Source organism: Salvelinus namaycush, chromosome 7 (assembly GCF_016432855.1).
Source record: "Salvelinus namaycush isolate Seneca chromosome 7, SaNama_1.0, whole genome shotgun sequence".
Taxonomy (NCBI): Eukaryota; Metazoa; Chordata; class Actinopteri; order Salmoniformes; family Salmonidae; genus Salvelinus; species Salvelinus namaycush.
This window is the reverse complement of record NC_052313.1, coordinates 45286307-45307694: the sequence shown is the minus strand read 5'-3', so window position 1 is coordinate 45307694 and position 21388 is coordinate 45286307. Positions and strand designations below refer to the sequence as shown.

The window sequence follows — 21388 nt, the reverse complement described above, 5'->3', positions numbered from 1 at the left end:
AGCAATAAGGGACCTCTGGGATTTGTGGTATATGGCCAATATACCACGGCTAAGGGCTGTTCTTAGGCACGACGCAAAGTGGAGGCCATATACCACACCCCCTCGGGCCTTATTCCTTAATTATAAAATGGTTCTTCGAAGAAAAACGTGCACTAATATCCTTAAGATAACCTCTACATTGGGTACTTTGCTTTCATTTCTTCCACAAAGGCAATATATTCTTTTATGGCATCTTCTTTGGACTTTCCTATAGGATTGAAAATAGAAACAGGACACATTGAAGATTTGTGTTACATTCAAAACAGAGAGAGTGGAAAAGCAGAATAATAGATTGTCCAAAATACTTACCTTCCTGTGCTTTCCAACCATCCCATTTAGATTTTCCTTGGAAGTCAAATATTCCCGGACGCTCTGTGGACACAACGCATACATCTTAAAGTTACTCTTACAACAAAAAATATTGCTTTAACTGGCAGGTATTGGCAGTCTGAAAGACACTTGCCCATCGGACAAGTCGGGAGTCTTTTTTGGTTACCTGAAGAATATGATCACTTGATTGTTAATGTAAAAAATAAGCGGCACTAAATAAAAATGTAAAAAGCAACAATTTCTAAGAATTTACTGACTTACAGTTCATGTAAGAAAATCATTGAAATTGAAAATAAATTCATTAGGTCCTAATCTATGGATTTCACATGACTGGGAATACAGATATGCATCTGTTGGTTACAGATACCTTTAAAAAAAAGTAGTGGCGTGGATCAGAAAACCAGTCAGTATCTGGTGTGACCACCATTTGCCTCATGCAGCCCGACACATCTTCCCAGAGTTGATCACGCAGTTGACTGTGGAATGTTGTCCGACTTGCCTTCAATGGCTGTGCGAAGTTGCTATATTATGGCGGGAACTGGAACACGCTGTCGTACACGTCCATCCAGAGCGTCCCAAACATGCTCAATGGGTGACGTGTCTGGTGAGTATGCAGGCCATGAACTGGGACATTTTCAGCTTCCAGGAATTGTGTACAGATCCTTGCGACATGGGGCCGCGCATTACTATGATGAAACGTGATGACAGCGGACAAATGGCACGACAATGGGGCTCAGGATATCGTCACGGTATATCTGCATTCAAATTGCCATCGATAAAATACAATTGTGTTCGTTCTCCGTAGCTTATGCCTGCCCATAGGACGACTGGCACACAGATGAGCTTCCCTGAGATGGTTTCTAACAGTTTGTGCAGAATTCTTTGGTTGTGCAAACCCAGTTTCATCAGCTGTCCGGGTGGCTTGTCTCAGACCATCCTGCTTGTGAAGAAGCAAGATGTGGAGGTCCTGGGTTGGCGTGGTTACACGTGGTATGCGGTTGTCAGACCAGTTGGACGTACGGACAAATTCTCTAAAACGACGTTGGAGACGGCTTATGATAGAGAAATGAAGAATCAATTCTCTGGCAACAACTCTGGTGTACATTCCCGCAGTCATCATGCCAATTGCACATTCAGTAAAAACTTGAGGGACAAAACTGCACATTTTAGAGTGGTCTTTTGTCCCCAGCACAAGGTGCACCTATGTAATGATCATGCTGTTTAATCAGCTTCTTGATCTGCCACACCTGTCAGGTGGATGGATTATCTTGGCAAAGGAGAAATGCTCACTAACAGGGACGTAAACAAATTTGTGCCCAACATTTGGGAGAAATAAGCTTTTTGCATATGGAACATTTCCGGGATCTTTTATTTCAGCTCATGAAACATGGGACCAACACTTTACATGTTGCATACATTTTTTTTGTTCAGTATATTTACATGCAGAAGTGCCATATATTGCTTGCCTTCCACATACACAGGGGAGGAATCTGAAAAATAAGGTTGTTATCAGTAAATACATTCTCAGAGCAGGCTCAACTTGCCCGACTGCCATACAATGTCTGTGTTTCACAAAGATCAGTTTCAGGCTTGCTGGAATTCTTTGCAATTTGGTTGTTTTCACTTCTTAAATCACCTGCCCAATGGGGCAACCTCACCATCCTCAACTGGTGCAACTGTTCATGTCACTTGCCGCAGGAAATAGGGCAACTCTTCATGTCAATCCCTGAATGGTTTTAAACGGTTTACTCACAGACAAAAAAGGCAGCTAAACAATTGATAAGTCAATACATTTCGTAACTCTTGAGAAAAGCACATCCGAGACAAATTTATAAGCCTTGTAATAAGACACTATAAAAGCACTGCTGCAGCTAGGAAATATTCTGTAATTGACACAAGCTGTCTCCAACTATCCATATGTGTGTTTGGCAGGGGCATTGCCTAAGTCAGGGGATGCGTAGCTCTGCTAATCTTAAATCGCACAAAATATATTATTTGGCAGGGAATACTGTTTGTAGATCAGTGATTCTAAACCTCACTTTGCTCAAACTGATCCTCCCCAACGGACTACAAAGTTGTCAGTTAGGGGCAGTTTAAAGGAGAGTTAATGAAACCAACCATGGAAGTACTATATGTTGTAGCAAACTTCGGGGGTAGCCCCAAACGAGACTTGAACCTGTGAATGTCAAGCCAACACATGAACCGTTACGCCAAGAGCGTACAGTTAAGGCGTTGGCTTGACAGTCGCTGGATCCGGGTTCGAGTCCTGGTCGGGGCTACTCCCCGAATTCACTTCAATATATTTTCATGGTTGGTTTCAATGACTCTCCCCTTTAACTGCCCTTAATTTACTTTTTTTTGCTACAACTTCCCAGTCCGTTGGAGAGGATCAGTTTGAGAAAAGTGGGGAGTACAAATAGTATTCCCTGCCAAATAATAGACTTTGTGCGATTAAGATTCACAGTGCTACGCCTCCCCTGGCTTAAGCGATCCCCACGCCAACCAGACATAGATTTATTAAGTGGAGACAGCTTGTGTCAATTGCAGAACATTTCCTACCTGCAGCAGCACTAGTGGACAATGCTGGATATATCAGTAAAAGAATAGTGCCTCAAAGCGCCCCAAAACTCTTGGCCATACTTATAAGAAGTTCTAAGTACAGTATATTCGGAAAGTATTCAGACCCCTTGACATTTTGTTACATTACAGACGTATTCTTAAATGGATTCTATTGTTGCTTTTCCTCAACAATCTACACACAGTACCCCATAATGACAAAGCAAAATCAAGTTTAGAAATTCTTTCAAATTTATATAAAAAAACAAAAACAGAAATATGACATTTACATAAGTACTCAGACCCTTTACTCAGTTCTTTGTTGAAGCACCTTTGGCAGTGATTACAGCTTCAAATCTTCTTGGGTATGACGCTACAAGATGGCACACCTGTATTTGTGGAGTTTCTGCCATTCTTCTCTGCAGATCCTCTCAAGCTCTGTCAGGTTGAATGGGGAGCGTTGCTGCACAGCTATTTTCAGGTCTCTCCAGAGATGTTAGGTTCAAGTCCGGGCTTGGATGGGCCACTCAAGACATTCAGAGACTTTCCCGAAGCCACTCCTGCGTTGTCTTGGCTGGGTGCTTAGAGTCTTTGTCCTGTTGGAAGGTGAACCTTCGCCCCAGTCTGAGGTCCTGAGCAATCTGGAGAAAGGATCTCTGTACTTTGCTCCGTTTATCTTTCCCTCGATCGTGACTAGTCTCCCAGTCCTTAACGCTGAAAAACATCCGCACAGTATAATGCTGCCACCCCCATACTTCACCGTAGAAATGCTGCCAGGTTTCCTCCAGATGTGACGCTTGGCATTCAGGCCAAGGAGTTCAATCTTGGTTTCATCATAACAGAGAATCTTGTTTCTCATGGTCTGAGTCCTTTAGGTGCCTCTTGGCAAACTCCAAATGGGCTGTCATTTGCCTTTTACTGAGAAGTGGCTTCCGTCTGGCCACTCTACCATAAAGACCTGATTGGTGGAGTGCTGCAGAGATGGTTGTCCTTCTGGAAGGTTCTCCAATCTCCATAGAGGAACTCTGGAGCTCATTCAGAGTGACCATCAAATTCTTGGTCACCTCCCTGACCAAGGCCCTTCTCCCCCGATTTCTCAGTTTGGCCAACTTTTGGAAGAGTCTTGGTGGTTCCAAACTTCTTCCATTTAAGATTGATATAGGCAACTGTGTTCTGGACCTTCAGTGCTGCATAGTTTTTTTGGTACCCTTCTCCAGACCTGTCCTTATTCACCATCCTGTCTCGGCACGCTACGGACAATTCCTTCAACGTCATGCCTTGGTTTTTGCTCTGACATGCACGGTCAGCTGTGGGACATTATATAGACAGGTGTGTGCCTTTCCAAATCATGTCCAATCAATTGAATTGACCACAGGTGGACCCCAATCCGGTTGTAGAAAAATCTCAAGGATGATCAATGGAAACAGGATACACCTGAGCTCAATTTCAAGTCTCATAGCAATCAAATGTATTTATAAAGCCCTTTTTTCATCAGCAGATGTCACAAAGTGCTATACAGAAACCCAGCCCAAACTCTATAAAAAGAAGGAACCTAGGAAGAACCTAGGCTCTGAGGGGGGGCCAGTCCTCTTCTGGCTGTGCCGGGTGGAGATTATAAGAGTACACGGCCATTTAAGGCCAGATTGTTCTTCAAGATGTTCATAGATGACCAGCAGGGTAAAATAATAATCACATTGGTTGTAGGTCAGTACCTCAGGAGTAAATGTCAGTTGGCTTTTCATTGTCGAGCATTCAGAGGTCGAGACAGCAGGTGCGCTAGAGAGAGTGAGTCGAAAACAGCAGTTCCGGGACAAGGTAGCACATCCGGTGAACAGGTCAGCTTTCCATAGCCGCAGGCAGAACAGTTGAAACTTGAGCAGCAGCACGACCAGGTGGACTGGGGACAGCCAGGAGTCATCAGGCCAGGTAGTCCTGAGGTATGATCCTAGGGCTCAGGTCCTCCGGGAGGGGAGAGATGGTGAGAGAGAGATTTAGAGGGAGCATTTTTTTATTCACACAGGACACCAGATAAGACAGGAGAATTACACCAGATATAACAGACTGACCCTAGCCCCACGGCACATAGACTATTGTAGCGTTGATAATGGAGACTGAGACAGGGGTGGGTCAGGGGACATTGGACCCCCGCCCGGCGATACCCCCGGACAGGGTCAACCAGGCAGGATATAACCCCACTCACTTTGCTAAAGCACAGCCCCCACACCACTAGAGGGATATCAACAGACCACCAACTTACTACCCTGAGACAAGGCTGAGTACAGCCCACGAAGATCTCCTCCACCGCACGAGCCCAAGGGGGCGCAAAACCGGACTGGAAGATAACGACTGTGACTCAACCCACTCAAGTGACGCACCCCTCCTAGGAACGGCATGGAATAGCAATAGGGTCAGAGGCAGAGAATCCCAGTGGAGAAGGGGGAGCCGGCCAGGCAGAGACAGCAAGGGCAGTTCGTTGGTCCAGTGCCTTGCCGTTCACCTTCGCACCTCTGGCCAGACTACACTCAATCATAGGACCTACTGAAGAGATGAGTCTTCAGTAAGGACTTAAAGGTCGAGACCGAGAATGCATCTCTCACATGGGTAAGCAGATCATTCCATAAAAATGGAGCTCTATAGGAGAAAGCCCTGCCTCCAGCTGTTTGCTTAGAAATTCTAGGGACAATAAGGAGACCCGTGTCTTGTGACCGTAGCGTACGCATGTATGGCAAGACCAAATCGGAGAGATAGGTAGGAGCAAGCCCATGTAATGCTTTGTAGGTTAGCATTAAAACCTTGAAATCAGCCCTAGCCTTAACAGAAAGCCAATGTAGAGAGGCTAACACTGGAGTAATATGATCACAATTTTTGTTTCTAATCAGGATTCTAGCAGCCGTATTTAGCACCAACTGAAGTTTATTTAGTGCTTTATCCAGGTAGCCGGAGAGTAGAGTATTGCAGTAAAATAATATAGAAGTGACAAAAGCATGGATTAGCTTTTCTGCATCAGTTTTGGACAAAAAGTTAGACTTTTGCAATGTTACGAAGATAGAAAAAAGCTGTCCTTGAAATATTATTGATATGTTCGTCAAAAGAGAGCTCCAGAGTAATGCCGAGGTCCTTCAGTTTTATTTGTGACGACTGTACAACCTTCAAGAATAATTGTCAGATCCAACAGCAGATCTGTTTCTTGGGACCTAGAACTAGCATCTGTTTTGTCTGAATTTAAAAGTAAAAAATATCCCGCCCTCCACTTCCTTATGTCTGAAACAGGCTTCCAGGGTAGGCAATTTTGGGGATTCACCATGTTTCATCAAAATGGACAGCTGTGTGTCGTCCGCATAGCAGTGAAAGTTGACATTGTGTTTCTGAAAGACATAACCAAGAGGTAGAATATATAGTGAAAACAATAGTGATCCTAAAATTTTACCTTGAGGAACCCTGAAACTTACAATTGATTTGTCAGAGGACAAACCATCCACAGAGACGAACTGATATCTGTCCGATAGATAAGATCCAAACCAGGCAAGAACTTGTCTGTGTAGACCAATTAAGGTTTCTAATCTCTCCAAAAGAATCTGGTGATCAATAGTGTCAAAAGCAGCACTAAAGTCTAGGAGCATGAGGACATGCAGAGCTTTGGTCTGATGCCATTAAAAAAGGTAATTTACCACCTTCACGAGTGCAGTCTCAGTGCTATGATGGGGTCTAAAACCAGACTGAAGCAATTCGTATACATAATTTTTCTTCGGGAAGGCAGTGAGTTGCTGTGCAACATCTTTTTCACAAACATTTTTTAGAGGAATGGGAGATTCGATATAGGCAGATCGTTATTTACATTTTCTGGGTCAAGGTTTGGCTTTTTCAAGAAAAGCTTTATTTCCGTCACTTTTAGTGAGTTTGGTACACATCCAGTGGATAGGGAGCCATTTATTATGTTCAACATCGGAGGGCCAAGCACAGGAAGTAGCTCTTTCAGTAGTTTAGTTGGAATAGGGTCCAGTCGGCAGCTGGAAGGTTTAGAGGCCCTTGATCCTAGGTCCTGGCAGATCTGTGCAAACTCAGGACAACTGAGCTTTGGAGCAATACGCAGATTCAAAGTGGAGTCTGTAATTTGCTTTCTAATGATCATGATCTTTTCATCGAAGAAGTTCATGAATTTATCACTGCTGAAGTGAAAGCTATCCTCTCTTGTTGAATGTTGCTTTTTAGTTAGCTTTGCAACAGTATCACATTTGGGGGGATTGTTCTTATTCTCCTCAATTAGGTTGGAAAAATAGGATGATAGGATGATCGAGCAGCAGTGAGGGCTCTTTGATATTGCACGGTACGGTCTTTCTAAGCTAGTTGGAAGACTTCCAGTTTGGTGGAGCGCCATTTCCATTCCAATTGTACAAAGCTAGATCCAGAGTACGACTGTGGCAATGAGTAGGTCCGGAGACATGTTGGACAAAACCCACTGAGTCGATGATGGCTCCAAAAGCCTTTTGGACTGGGTCTGTGGACTTTTCCACGTGAATATTAAAGTCACCAAAAATGTGAATATTATCTGCCATGACTACAATGTCCGATAGGAATTCAGGGACCTCATTGAGGAATGCTGTATACGGCCCAGGAGGCCTGTACACAGTAGCTATAAAAAGTGATTGAGTAGGCTGCATAGATTTCATGACTAGAAGCTCAAAAGATGAAAACGGTGTCATTTTTGTTGTTGCAAATTGAAATTTGCTCTCATAAATGTTAGCAACACCTCCACCTTTGCGGGATGCACGGGGGATATGGTCACTTGTGTAACCAGGAGGAGAGGCCTCATTTAACACAGTAAATTCATCAGGCTTGAGCCATGTTTCAGTCAGGCCAATGGCATCAAGATTATGATCCGTGATTAGTTCATTGACTGACTGCCTTGGAAGTGAGGGATCTAACATTAAGTTGCCCTATTTTGAGATGTGAGATCTCACAATCTCTTTTGATAATGACAGGAATGGAGGAGGTCTTTATTCCAGTGAGATTGCTAAAGTGAACACCGCCATGTTTTGTTTTGCTCAACCTAGGTCGAGGCACAGGCACGGTCTTAATGGGGATAGCTGAGCTGACTACACTGACTGTGCTAGAGGCAGACTCCACTAAGCTGGCTGCCTGCACCCAACTCATTGTGGAGCTAGAGGAGTTAGAACCCTCTCTAAGTTGAGGGATAAGATGAGAGCACCCCTCCAGCTAGGATGGAGTCTGTCACTCCTCAGCAGGCCAGGCTTGGTCCGGTTTATGCGTGAGTCCCAGAAAGAGGGCCAGTTATCTACAAATTCTATCTTTTGGGAGGGGCAGAAAAAAGTTTTCAAACAGCGATTGAGTTGTGAGAGACTGCTGTAGAGCTCATCACTCCCGCTAAATGGGAGGGGGCCAGAGACAATTACTCGATGCCGACACATCTTTCTCGCTGATTTACAAGCTATGTTGCTCTTGGTGACCTCTGACTGTTTCATCCTAACATTGTGGGTGCCGACGTGGATAACAAAATCCCTATAATCTCTACACTCGCCAGTTTTAGCCTTAGCCAACACCATCTTCATATTAGCCTTTACGTCGGTAGCCGTGCCCCCTGGTAAACAGTGTATGATTGCTGGATGATTCTTTTTAAGTCTAATATTGCAGGTAATGTGTTGTCGCCAATGACTAGCGTTTTCAATTAGTCAGCTAATGGTGTGAGGCATCGGCGGCTCAGACCCCGTAACGGGTGGAGGAGAAACCTGAGAAGGCTCGGCCTCAGACTAGTTGCCTAATGGGGACAAGCGGTTGAAAGTTTGAGCGACACCGGTTTGAGCGACATTTCTTTCCAGAAGCTTTGAGAAAATTGTCTTGATGCGGGGACTGTGCGGGGGATTTATACTACTATCTGTACTAAACTGGAGGCACAGATGCTGTTCATCCTTTCCTACACTTAAATTGCACTTGCCTAACGACTGCATCTGAAGCTGTGCTTGCAACACGGCTATCCTCACCATAAGGCGATAGTTCTCCTGTATATTATGAGTACAGAGACCGCAATTAGATGGCAATGTTAAGTTAACTACTTTGCTTTTTCGGCTGGTGGAGGTCCTGTAGAACCATGTCCAGATAAAGCTTCCGGGGTGAAAAAGTTGAACGAGGAAAAAAACGAAGAAATTGGTAAATGTATTAAAAGTCAAAACCGAACATTTTGGCAGATAGCAAAGTAGCAACAAACAGCACGGAGAGAAGTCCGGAAGATAAGGGCGGAACGATTGATTCGGGTTTGTCCCCACAGAGGATGAAAGGGTCTGAATACTTATGTAAATAACATATTATTTAATTTTTTGTACATTTGCAACAATTTCAAAAAACCTGTTTTCGCTTTGTCATTATGGGGTAGTGTGTGTAGATTGATAAACAAATATATATTTCAGCTATATTTAACCAGGTAGGCTAGTTGAGAACAAGTTCTCATTTGCAACTGCGACCTGGCGAAGATACAGCAAAGCAGTTCGACACATACAACAGAGTTACACATGGAATAAACAAACATACAATCAATAATACAGTAGAAAAATCTATATACAGCATGTGCAAATGAGGTAGGATAAGAGGTAAGGCAATAAATAGGCCATGGTGGCAAAGTAATTACAATATAGCAATTAAACACTGGAATGGTAGGATGTGCAGAAGATGAATGTGCAAGTTGAGATACTGGGGTGCAAAGGAGCAAGATAAATAAATACAGTATGGGGATGAGGTAGTTGGATGGGCTATTTACAGATGAGCTATGTACAGGTGCAGTGATCTGTGAGCTGCTCTGACAGCTGGTGCTTAAAGCTAGTGAGGAAGGTAAGAGTCTCCAGCTTTAGAGATTTTTGCAGTTCGTTCCAGTCATTGGCAGCAGAGAACTGGAAGGAGAGGCGGCCAAAGGAAGAATTGGCTTTGGGGGTGACCAGTGAGATATACCTGCTGGAGCACGTGCTACGGGTGGGTGCTGCTATGGTTACCAGTGAGCTGAGATAAGGTGGGGCTTTACCTAGCAGAGACTTGTAGATGACCTGGAGCCAGTGGGTTTGGCAACGAGTATGAAGCGAGGACCAGCCCACGAGAGCATACAGGTCGCAGTGGTGGGTATTATATGGGGCTTTGGTGACAAAACGGATGGCAATGTGATAGACTGCATCCATTTTGTTGAGTAGAGTGTTGGAGGCTATTTTGTAAATGACATCGCCGAAGTCGAGGATCGGTAGGATGGTCAGTTTTACGAGGGTATGTTTGGCAGCATGAGTGAAGGATGCTTTGTTGCGAAATAGGAAGCCGATTCTAGATTTAATTTTGGATTGGAGATGTTTAATGTGAGTCTGGAAGGAGAGTTTACAGTCTAACCAGACACCTAGGTATTTGTAGTTGTCCACATATTCTAAGTCAGAACCGTCCAGAGTAGTGATGATGGACGGGCGGGCAGGTGCGGGCAGCGATCGGTTGAAGAGCATGCATTTAGTTTTACTTGCATTTAAGAGCAGTTGGAGGCCACGGACGGAGAGTTGTATGGCATTGAAGCTCATCTGGAGGTTAGTTAACACAGTGTCCAACGAAGGGCCAGAGGTATACAGAATGGTGTCGTCTGCGTAGAGGTGGATCAAAGAATCACCAGCAGCGAGAGCAACATCATTGATGTATACAGAGAAGAGTCGGCCCGAGAATTGAACTCTGTTGCACCCCCATAGAGACTGCCAGAGGTCCGGACAACAGGCCCTCCGATTTCACAAAGTAGTTGGTGAACCAAGTGAGGCAATCATTTGAGTAGCCAAGGCTGTTGAGTCTGCCAATAAGAATGTTGTGATTGACAGAGCCGAAAGCCTTAGCAAGGTCGATGAATACGGAAAATGTTTTATTTAATCCATTTTAGAATAAGGCTAAAGTAACAAAATGTCAAGGGGTCTGAATACTTTCCGAATGCACTATATGTAATTATATATTGATGCTTAGTGGTACAAGAAAGATTAGGCAACAATCAGGGATTTGGCTTTGAGGTGCAGCCTGTAGAACAGGTTGAACAGAATGACTCACTCGTATTGACGTTGCCAAGTGTCGCCTGCTTGTACAAACCATATACTACTGCTAGTTCAGCGTAGCTAGGTTGTACCGTCAGCCTCCTCACCTCATCGGCAGCCTTTTCAAATTCAGCCTTGAGAAGAAAGAAAAAAACATTTTTTTTTTGTATTGGTATCTTTGTGGGGACCAAAGAATTGATTCCCATCCAAAATCCTATTTTCCCTAAACCTAACCATAACCCTAAGCCCAACCCCTATACCTAACATAGCATTTTTGTTTAATGTGGGAACCGACAAAATATCCCCACTTGTTCAAATTTTCCTTGTTTTACAATCGTTGTGAGGACTTCTGGTACCCAGAAGGATAGTTAAAAAATATATACAAAAATCCATATACAGACAATATGTATATAATAACTTAGCTTATGCCAAAGAAAATACTTGCACATCACATTGTGCCATGTGTTAAAAATATTTATATCCGACTGAAAATAGGATGAATACCTTAACACAAAAGAAACATCTCACTATGACAAAGTCAATCCTGTGCCACAGTGAAAATGGATTTCTACACTAAGCTACATGCAGTAGCTTCATAACAGATAAACTGCAACAAAAAAACTTTTGAAAAGAAATGCACAGTAGATCCAGGTATTAACACCTGGAAGGTATCAGTAACACGTTGACAGATGACTTCGGGTTAAATACTGCACAAATAAAATTAAAAATAACTACGTTTCTGCTTACCATAGACATGTTGTTCCCCAGAAAAAGACCCAGCTACTCCTTGCATGTGGAAATGCTCACTTCCGCGATTATGTCTTACCTTTCACCTTTGAGTAGGTGGTGACATCTCAAATTCCATTGGAAATGCGGGAAAAAAATGGGAAGCTGACAAATGCAATAGCCTATAGCTACCACAAGAGGACAGCATGTGTCCACAGTCGATCTCCAGGTCAGTAAGGATAGTGAGTGGCAATTAAATACATTCATGAACTTCTGCATAACAAAGAATGGGTAAGTTGCGGAAAATAGTGTGTTTATTCTGCCAATAAGCACTATCAGAATATACATGTCTTTGATTTCATTTTGTGGATAAACCTATGGAATTTATTGCATTTAACAGAAGAAATGTAACAGTCAGAATATAAAATATCTCTTACAATTTCACATGTACCATAGTCACCATGACAGCAGGTTAGTTTGATTGTTCAATAAAATTAGTAAATTTTATACAATGTCATCATATTTAAATTATACCTATAACAGTGTAACTTCAACACAAAAACAAAACATGAGCCATCCTCGATTGGGTTTGGTGCCAGCAACATATTTTCACAATCTTTGGTACACATTTGATCTTTGAAAGACTCCGACCAGGTAAAGTATAAACATTATAGTGCATTCATTGACGCATCAAAACAACGCAACAATAGCCTAAGGCAAAAAATATAAAGGTCTATTTTTTTAACACATCGCCGATGCAGTAAGAAGTGATTACACAGCAGAAGCAGGCATGACACCACCGAACAACCGATGACATTGCTGTGAGGTGCAACATTTTAGCTCAGACTGACCATAGCATCAGGGCAGGCAAATCAGACAGCTGAGCCAGATTCAGCCACGAGCAGGGCAGAGCTGAGGCATCTAACAGCACTACAACTACAGTGTTGGATGCCCAGGCTTCCCTCACGTTGAAGTGAAAGCCTGAGACAGTACAAGTTTTTTTTTTTTTTTTTACCTGATAGCATTGGATGCCCAGTATCTGACTGGCTAAGAAACCAGTAGAAAGACAATGAATGTCTGGTTTCCAGTTTAGTTAAAGGGAGTAGTGGCAGCAAATTAAAAGCAGCACTACAATAGTCATCTCCAAAATGCATCACTGTACATGTGCCGGAGGCTTAGTGAGCAATAGAACCATAGTTAATTTCTCTTGATAAATATACCAAGTTAAATGGTAGTGCTATAGATGACATGTCTACCAAACAAGAAGCATGTTCACTAGTATAACAAAGGCCAATGAAATCCCTAAATTGCTTTTGATGCATAAGGCTACTGTTGGTGACATTACATCCCTTAATATTACACAGTCAGTACTTCTCTCCCATCTCCACTTGCCTGCGTGTGTGTGTGTGTGTGTCTTCCATGCTTCCTTCATTTAATCCTGCATGTAAGACTAAACCAAGCATCTCTCTCAAACATTACTGATGTCCTCCTGAGATGGCCCGTTACACTCGTCCTCAGGCAGTGTGAACCGGATGGCTCGGCTTTTCTCCCAACCCCTCCTGATACGACTCAGCCGGAGAGCCACGCATGGCAGGGACAGAACCAGCCTCCCTAGCAGCACAGCCAGCGGCAGGGCCAGCACCAGCAAGAAGGTGGGAGGGAGGTAGAAGCGATACTGCTCCGGGTCCAAGCCCCGGTCCCAGCCGTAGGTCAGCGTGTGGAGGGTGGCCATCAACAGGGCCATGTAGCCCAGTCTGGACTGGAGGGGAGAAAGAGAGAGGACCATGATAATTAATAACTTTCTTGAGTTGAACTGAATCTGGGTGATAGCCGGCTTCAGATGTACTCACTACAAGTTAATTTGGTTTGAAATCCATATTTTTTATTCAATACAATGTCAGGTCGTGAGATCTGATGGTGATGGACAATTTCAAATCAAATCAAACTTTGTCACATGCGCCGAATACAACAACTGCAGACCTTACCGTGAAATGCTTACTTACAAACCCTAAACCAAAAGTGCAGTTCAAGAAATAGAGTTAAGAAAATATTTACCAAATAAACTAAAGTAGAAAATAATAAAAAGTAACACAATAACGAGGCTATATACAGGGGTACAGATTATCAAGTCACCTGTACCCCCGCACACTTTGTACATGTAGGTAGGGGTGAAGTGACTATGCATAGATAATAAACAGTGAGTAGCAGCAGTGTACAAAACAAATGGAGGTGGGGGGGTCAATGTAATAGTCTGGTGGCCATTTGATTAATTGTTCAGCAGTCTTATGGCTTAGGGGTAGAAGCTGTTAAGGAGCCTTTTGGTCCTAGACCTGGCGCTCCGGTATCGCATGCCGTGCGGTAGCAGAGAAAACAGTCTATAACTTGGGTGACTGGAGTCTGATGATTTTATGGGCTTTCCTCTGATACCGCCTATTATATAGGTCTTGGATTGCAGGAAGCTTGGCCCCAGTGATGTACTGGGCCATACGCACTACCCAATGTAGCACCTTACAGTCAAATCCCCAGCAGTTGCCATACCAGGCAGTAATGCAACCTGTCAGGATGCTCTCGATGGTGCAGCTGTAGAACCTTTTGAGTATCTGGGGACCCATGCCAAATCTTTTCAGTCTCCTGAGGGGGAGAAGGTTTTGTTGTGTCCTCTTCACGAATGTCTTCGTATGTTTGGTCCATGATAGATCGTTGGTGATGTGGACACCAAGGAACTTGAAACTCTCAACCCGCTCCATACAGCCCCGTTGATGTTAATGGGGCCTGTTTGGCCCGCCTTTTCCTGTAGTCCACGATCAGCTCCTTTGTCTTGCTCACATTGAGGGAGAGGTTGTTGTCCTGGCACCACACTGACAGTTCTTTGACCTCCCTATAGGCTGTCTCATCGTTGTCAGTGATCAGGCCTACCACCGTTTTGTCAGCAAACTTAATGATGGTGTTGGAGTCGTGTTTGGCCACGCAGTCGTGGGTGAATAGGGAGTACAGGAGGGGACTAAGTACACACCCCTGAGGGGCCCCAGTGTTGAGGATCAGCGTGGTAGAGATGTTGTTGCCTACCCTTACCACCTGGGGGCGGCCGGTCAGGAAGTTCAGGATCCAGTTGCAGAGGGAGGTGTTTCATCCCAGGGTCCTTAGCTTAGTGATAAGCTCATGGCCACTATGCTGTTGAACGCTGAGCTGTAGTCAATGAACAGCATTCTCACATAGGTGTTCCTTTTGTCCAGTTGGGAAAGGGCAGTGTGGAGTGCGATTGAGATTCCGTCATCTGTGGATCTGTTGGGGCGGTATGTGAATTGGAGTGGGTCTAGGGAATCCGGGAGGATGCTGTTGATGTGAGCCATGACCAGCCTTTCAAAGCACTTCATGGCTACCGACGTGAGTGCTACGGGGCGGTAATCAATTAGGCAGGTTACCTTTGCTTCCCTGGGCACAGGGACTATGTTGGTCTGGTTGAAACATGTAGTTATTACAGACTCAGTCAGGGAGAGGTTGAAAATGTCAGTGAAGACACTTGCCAGTTGGTCTGCGGATGCTTTGAGTACATGTCCTGGTAATCCATCTGGCCCCGCGGCTTTGTGAATGTTGACCTGTTTAAAGGTCTTGCCCACATCGGCTACCGAGAGCGTTATCACACAGTCATCCAGAACAGCTGGTGCTCTCGTGCATGCTTCAGTGTTGCTTGCCTTGAAGCGAGCATAAAAGGCATTTAGCTCGTCTGGAAGGCTCGCGTCACTGGGCAGCTCGCTTCTGGGTTTCCCTTTGTAGTCCGTAATAGTTTTCAAGCCCTGCCACATCCGACGAGCGTCAGAGCCGGTGTAGTAGGATTCAATCTTAATCTTGTATTGATGCTTTGCTTGTTTGATGGTTCGTCTGAGGGCATAGTGAGATTTCTTATAGGCGTCCGGATTAGTGTCACACTCCTTGAAAGCGGCAGCTCTAACCTTTAGCTCGATGCGGAATTTGCCTGTAATCCATGGCTTCTGGTTGGGATATGTATGTACGGTCACTGTGGGGATGATGTCGTCGATGCACTTATTGATGAAGCCGATGACTGAGGCGGTATACTCCTGAATGCCATTGGATGAATCCCAGAACATATTCCATTCTGTGCTAGCAAAACAGTCCTGTAGCGTAGCATCCGCGTAATCTGCACACTTCCGTATTGAGCAAGTCACTGGTACTTCCTGCTTTAGTTTTTGCTTGTAAGCAGGAATCAGGAGGATAGAATTATGGTCGGATTTGCGAAATGGAGGGCGGGGGAGAGCTTTGTATGCATCTCTGTGTGTGGAGTAAAGGTGGTCTAGAGTTATTTTCTTCTGGTTAAGTTTGCCTGCATTAAAGTCCCCGGCCACTAGGAGCGCCACTTCCGGGTGAATATTATATTAAACGTTAAAATACACTTACAAACTCTTGAAATTATTATAAACCCCCCCCCCAATACATAGCCAATCAAACCCCTTTAATGAAAGACTAAATGCAAATGAAGTTGGCCTACCCAGATGTACAGAACACCTGGGAGATGATTGTTGACCTTTGAACCTTCTACATAACCTTTTAATAACTCAACATCTTAGTGAGGTGAAAGGAAGTGGTGATTTGAGTGGTATATTATATGTGCAGTATATTAGCTCATCATGGAAGCACGAGTGTAGTAAAGAGGCCCAAGGGAACAGTATGACCTACAAGCTCAACATTTGTCCTTAATGAGCCCCTGTAGTCAGCATGTGTGTGTGTGTGTCTGTGTCCGTGTGTGTGTGTTCCCTCTAATTATTAGCACAGTACAGGGCACTACAGAGAGCAGCTGAATTATAATTACCCTTGACAGGTGGGAAGGTTCAGTCGTGACTCACCCATTTCATCCTCATCCCTAAATATACACGGAACAAAAATATAAACGCAACATGTAAAGTGTTGGTCCTGAGCTGAAATAAATATTCCCAGAAAATATCCATACACCAAAAAAGTGTATTTCTCTCAAATGTTGTGCACAAATTTGTTTACATTCCTGTTAGTGAGCATTTCTCCTTTGCAAAGATAATCCATCCACTTGACAGGTGTGGCATATCAAGAAGCTGATTAAACAGCATGATCATTGCACAGGTTCACCTTGTGCTGGGGACAATAAAAGGCCACTTTAAAATGAGCAGTTTTGTCACACAACACATTGCCACAGATGTCTCAAGTTGAGGGAGCATGCAATTGGCATGCTGACTGCAGGAATGTCCACCAGAGCTGTTGCCAGATAATTTAATCTTAATTTCTATACCATAAGCTGCCTCCAATGTCGTTTTAAAGAATTTGGCAATACGTCCAACCGGCCTCACAACCGCAGACCACGTGTAACCACGCCAGCACAGAACCTCCACATCTGGCTTCACCTGCGGGATCGTCTGAGGGGGGTGCATCTGCCTGTAATAAAGCCCTTTTGTGGAGAAAAACTCATTCTGATTGGCTGGGCCTGGCTCCCCAGTGGGTGGGCCTGGCTGCTAAGTGGGTGGGCCTACGCCCTCTAAGGCCCACCCATGGTTGCACTGCTGCCCAGTCATGTGAAATCCATAGATTAGGGCCTAATTTATTTATTTCAATTGACTGATTTCCTTATGAAAACTAACTCAGTAAAACCTTTGAAATTGTTGCATGTTGCGTTTATATTTTTGTACAGTATACATGTGTATTACTTAAAATACTTAATGTATCTAATTTTACCAATAATTATACAAGGCTCTGTTAAGAGTCAGTTCGAGTTAATAGTTCCTAATACCAGCCTAACTCACTTAAAGCGATGGTCGTCTGTCGTCCGCGCTACGAATCAGCCGGACTGAACTCACTACACTGTCTGGCTGGCTGCAAGCTTAAGGGACTGCAGGACTGTAATCTTGATGGAGAATAATGCTCAAATGTTTTACTGCGGCTTCGGGCTGTAGGCAGACAGGCCATTCTGACAGGCCAAGCAGAACCCAGGCCTTTTATCACACGGACTAGCAGCATGTGACTAATCTGGCACCGACTGGATCAGCTTAGCATACATATGAAGGGAAAGTTCTAAACGCTCCAAAGGAGGACAAATCCCTGGAAAATGGAACCATAATAGTAAAGTTCTCCCTTTATGAATTCCGCGGCATGCGAGAAGAGTTGACACACACAGCTCAGAGGTTGTCTTTCTACAGTAGGCTACAATGTTAATTTGTTTTGCCAGTCTTTGACTGCTTCATTGAACTACTGCTCATGTACACAGAAAAGGTGTCCGTGCAAATGTGCTGACCTGTACAAAGCTGAACTCCCTCCAGTTGAGCGAGTTGCCCACGGTGGGCAGTGAGGAGATAGCCAGCAGAGAGAGCAGGCCCAGGGCCAGGATGCCTATAGACAGATACAGCTCCATCCTCCACACCTCCTCCTCTACCCACGAGTCTTCCTGGCCTACCTTCACCTGCACAGTAAATACACATTGTTGCTTACTGTGATGTCAGGTGGTTACACTATGAATAAGCCATTACAAATGTTTTACTATATTGAAAACATTCTAAATGCTGATGAGTTGTAATGTTTTTAATGCTTTAGAACTATACATTTATAATTCAATACTAATTCATTAATAGTATGTAGGCTAAACTATTTATAAATAGTTTACTGATGCTTATCTCACCTGTTTGAAGGCAGCGTTGAGCAGATTGTAGCGAGCAGACCTGCGCATGGGCAAACACAGGCTGTAGACGGCGTGCAGCGCTGCGCAGAGGAAGGCACAGAGGCCCAACTGCTTCCGCTGCTGCAGCCAGCGATCCAACCAGTTGGGGAAACGCCTGTACTTGGTGCCCCACGACAGCTGCAGGAAGGCAGCCACAAGGCCGGGCAGGTAGACCAGAGCCAGGGTCACCAAGGCCACCGAGGGGAGTGTCACATTTACCATCTCCACCGGAATTTTGTAGAATGTGCTCTTCTCTGCCGTGGCGTACGGGTGGACGACGTCACGAAGGAAGTTGTAGGCGTAGAAGAAGAAGAAGAGGCCGAGGGTGGAGAGACATGGGACGCGCCACGAGGGAAAGAGGTACAGGGGGGTGTTCTCTATCTCCTGGGCAGAGGAGAGGCGGCCCATGTCAACAGGGATGAAGCCAAGACTGCGGCAGATCTGGAGTACAGCGCTCTTGGCCCTACTACTGTCACTGCAAATCAGCACCTGGATAGTAAAGAGGCGAGTGTCACAGAAGAGTGTCAGGGAAGGGAATCTTCACCAAGGAGAACCCAACTGAAGAGACACGATACTTTACCAATAGCCTACATCACATAGTTTAGCTACAATAACACCATATGACCAACACCTGTGATCATATGGTTGCAACATGAGAATGTGTGAAACATGTAACATTACATAAACTGTGGACATTGTCCGGTTTAGAGCAAAAAACTATAAAACAGTACATCCAAATGTAATTCAGAGTAGTAATGTATGTCTGTCTTCTCTGGCACTGTTGTGTGTGCAGAGGACTTAGGCTTTACCTGTCTGCTGCCGTCCCTTGGCCCCGTCTGCAGGCTCCAGGCCGAGATCACATTGAAGGCCTTCACCACACTGCTCTCTGGGAAGATATTGGCCAGCTGCTCCGCATAGGACTGCTTATCCCTGTTGATCTTAGTACCATTACTAACATCCACCAGAGTCTTCCCCACTAGCGGCTCCCTCAGCCCAGCCAGGGTGGAGTAGTGCTCGGGGAAGAGGGCCACGAACACCAGGTCGGCCTGGGTGGCAGCCTGGTGCTGGGTGGTCACCTCAGCCTCCTCGGGAAAGAGGGAGGCACAGCGCTTGGGGTTGCGGCTGCCCACCACCACCCGGTACCCAGAGGCTACCAGCCTGGTGGCTAAGGAGCGGGAGAAGTCACCTGTGCCCAGGATGCCAACCAAGGGGGTACCTGGATCGGAAATTGAGGTTTTGAGGTGTCTGGGGCTGGCACCACCAAGTATAAGAGGCTTCTTCATCTCCTCCTGGGGCATCCTGTCCTGAGCTGAAAAAAACGAAAGGTCGCTAACATTGTAAAATGTCTATCAACAGACAATTGTGTCTGTGCAGCACTCAATGTAAAGATGATTTTGTTATTGACAAACTAACACTGATGTACTACTTGGTTCAACTGGCAAACTAGCTAGCTAATGCAACCTGCTTTATAACTGCTATATTAACTGGCTAGCGAACTTACTACTACTACGCTAGCGAAGTTACTAGCTAGACATCCTTTATTTGTGCACACCTCAATACTTAGACATTGAGGTTTTGCAGCCATGGCTGCGCATATTTATATTATAGCTAGCTAACGTTACTCCTGCTCAAAGGAGAGCGAACGCTAAGTTACTTAGCTAACAGTTAGCTAGCTGTTAGCTAACAGTTAGCTAGCTGAGCAGGCTACCTACCTGTTCTTGCTTGGTTGAACGCAAGCTACGTTAGCTAGCTAACTTTTTGCCCAAAAATACACAACACGGAACTACCAACTCTTTTCGACAAACTTGGTCAACTTCTAAAAATGTCCAATGTATACTTTAACTAACTAGCTACAGCAAAACAGTAGCCACAAATTATTGTTGAATTCATGTTGTTTGGCTCACCTCGTTTCTTGACGTCTGTGTATTTTTGTCTTGCGCTCATAACTTTGTGACTCTGAAATCCGTCCCCGCCCCAACCGCCCCCTCTGTGTGAAGAAGATAAGTTCTTCCCCAAACTGACATGAGAGTTGGCCTACAGTAGGCTAGGACTGGCCATTCAGTTAACAGTAGCAACAGTATACGTTATTCCTATCTTAAGACAGTAGTCAACCCATAATTAACATGGTTCGAAAATCTCTGACTTATGTAAATTGATTGCAGTGTCTGTGGGTATTTAGGATTTTTCTTTCAATATGTTCTCTGTGGTGCATTCATTTTACATTGGATGTTTGGCTTGCTGTATCACAAGTTTATTTTCCATGAGGATCTTAAATGCTGTTGTTAAAAGTCAGCCCTGGGATTTACTGTAAATTAAAAACATAGGCCCACTAAAAGTAAAAGGGAGATTTGACTGCAGGTCAGAGGCTGTCAACACTTGTTCATCAGTCTGCCTTTGCCAGCTGTAGAAGGTTAAATGTATCCTTCAGGCTTACATGGTTTCACCTGTCTCTCTCTACTCACATAACCTACATTTGTCAATTTTCTATCCATTTGTAAATTATGGTTATTGATGATAATTGATTAACATATTTGACCTATGACTATGACCTATGATGGAGATATTGTAATCTAATTTTGGAAAGTCATGTGACAGTGATTGCGCAGTATGTTTTGACATGAGTAGGCTACATCTAAATGTTATGTGACTCCATTGCCATGCCTTTCTTATGTCAGACCGCCATATATTGCTGCAGCATTTAAGGCCACTTTAAACTCTGACTTTACACTCCGAGATCCGTTATGGCATCAGTGTTTGTGGTTAACTTTCATCTCAGCCGATAGCTCTATCTGGGCTCATGTTGGATGCCAGGCATGTCCGAACCATTTCCCCGCCTGCCTTGCTCCCAAGCCCTGGCTGCTCCGCCACATTACTGTAACCTTCCTGGCTCCATCGGTCAAGATGAGCTCGTAAAGCTGGGATTTCTGTGGAAAGCCTCAGCCTTGATCACAAAATCACACAAATATATGACCATCGGCAGCCTTTAACTCGTCCGTGACTGATT

The 21388-nt window shown here is 44.5% G+C and overlaps 2 protein-coding genes across 3 annotated transcripts; both read right to left on the bottom strand.

Annotated features, from left to right (window-relative positions):
• Positions 1-13: 13 nt before the first annotated feature.
• LOC120050481 (acyl-CoA-binding protein-like) lies at positions 14-11800 on the bottom strand. The gene is made up of 4 exons (XM_038997067.1): positions 11715-11800; positions 10984-11101; positions 349-411; positions 14-247 (listed from the first exon to the last, which is right to left on the bottom strand). The coding sequence occupies exons 1-4, from the start codon at positions 11721-11723 to the stop codon at positions 174-176; spliced, it is 264 nt and encodes an 87-aa protein (XP_038852995.1). The 5' UTR covers positions 11724-11800; the 3' UTR covers positions 14-173.
• Positions 11801-11985: 185 nt separating this feature from the next.
• On the bottom strand, positions 11986-20354 carry LOC120051303 (metalloreductase STEAP3-like). Of its 2 annotated transcripts, none has more exons than XM_038998110.1 (5): positions 20289-20354; positions 19194-19693; positions 18346-18873; positions 17965-18129; positions 11986-13452 (listed from the first exon to the last, which is right to left on the bottom strand). In XM_038998110.1, exons 1-5 carry the CDS (start codon positions 20326-20328, stop codon positions 13162-13164), a joined length of 1524 nt encoding a protein of 507 aa, XP_038854038.1. In that variant the 5' UTR covers positions 20329-20354; the 3' UTR covers positions 11986-13161. The 2 variants fall into 2 exon arrangements, with proteins under 2 accessions (XP_038854038.1, XP_038854040.1); XM_038998112.1 differs by lacking the exon at positions 20289-20354 and adding an exon at positions 20097-20218.
• Between the last annotated feature and the right edge of the window lie 1034 nt (positions 20355-21388).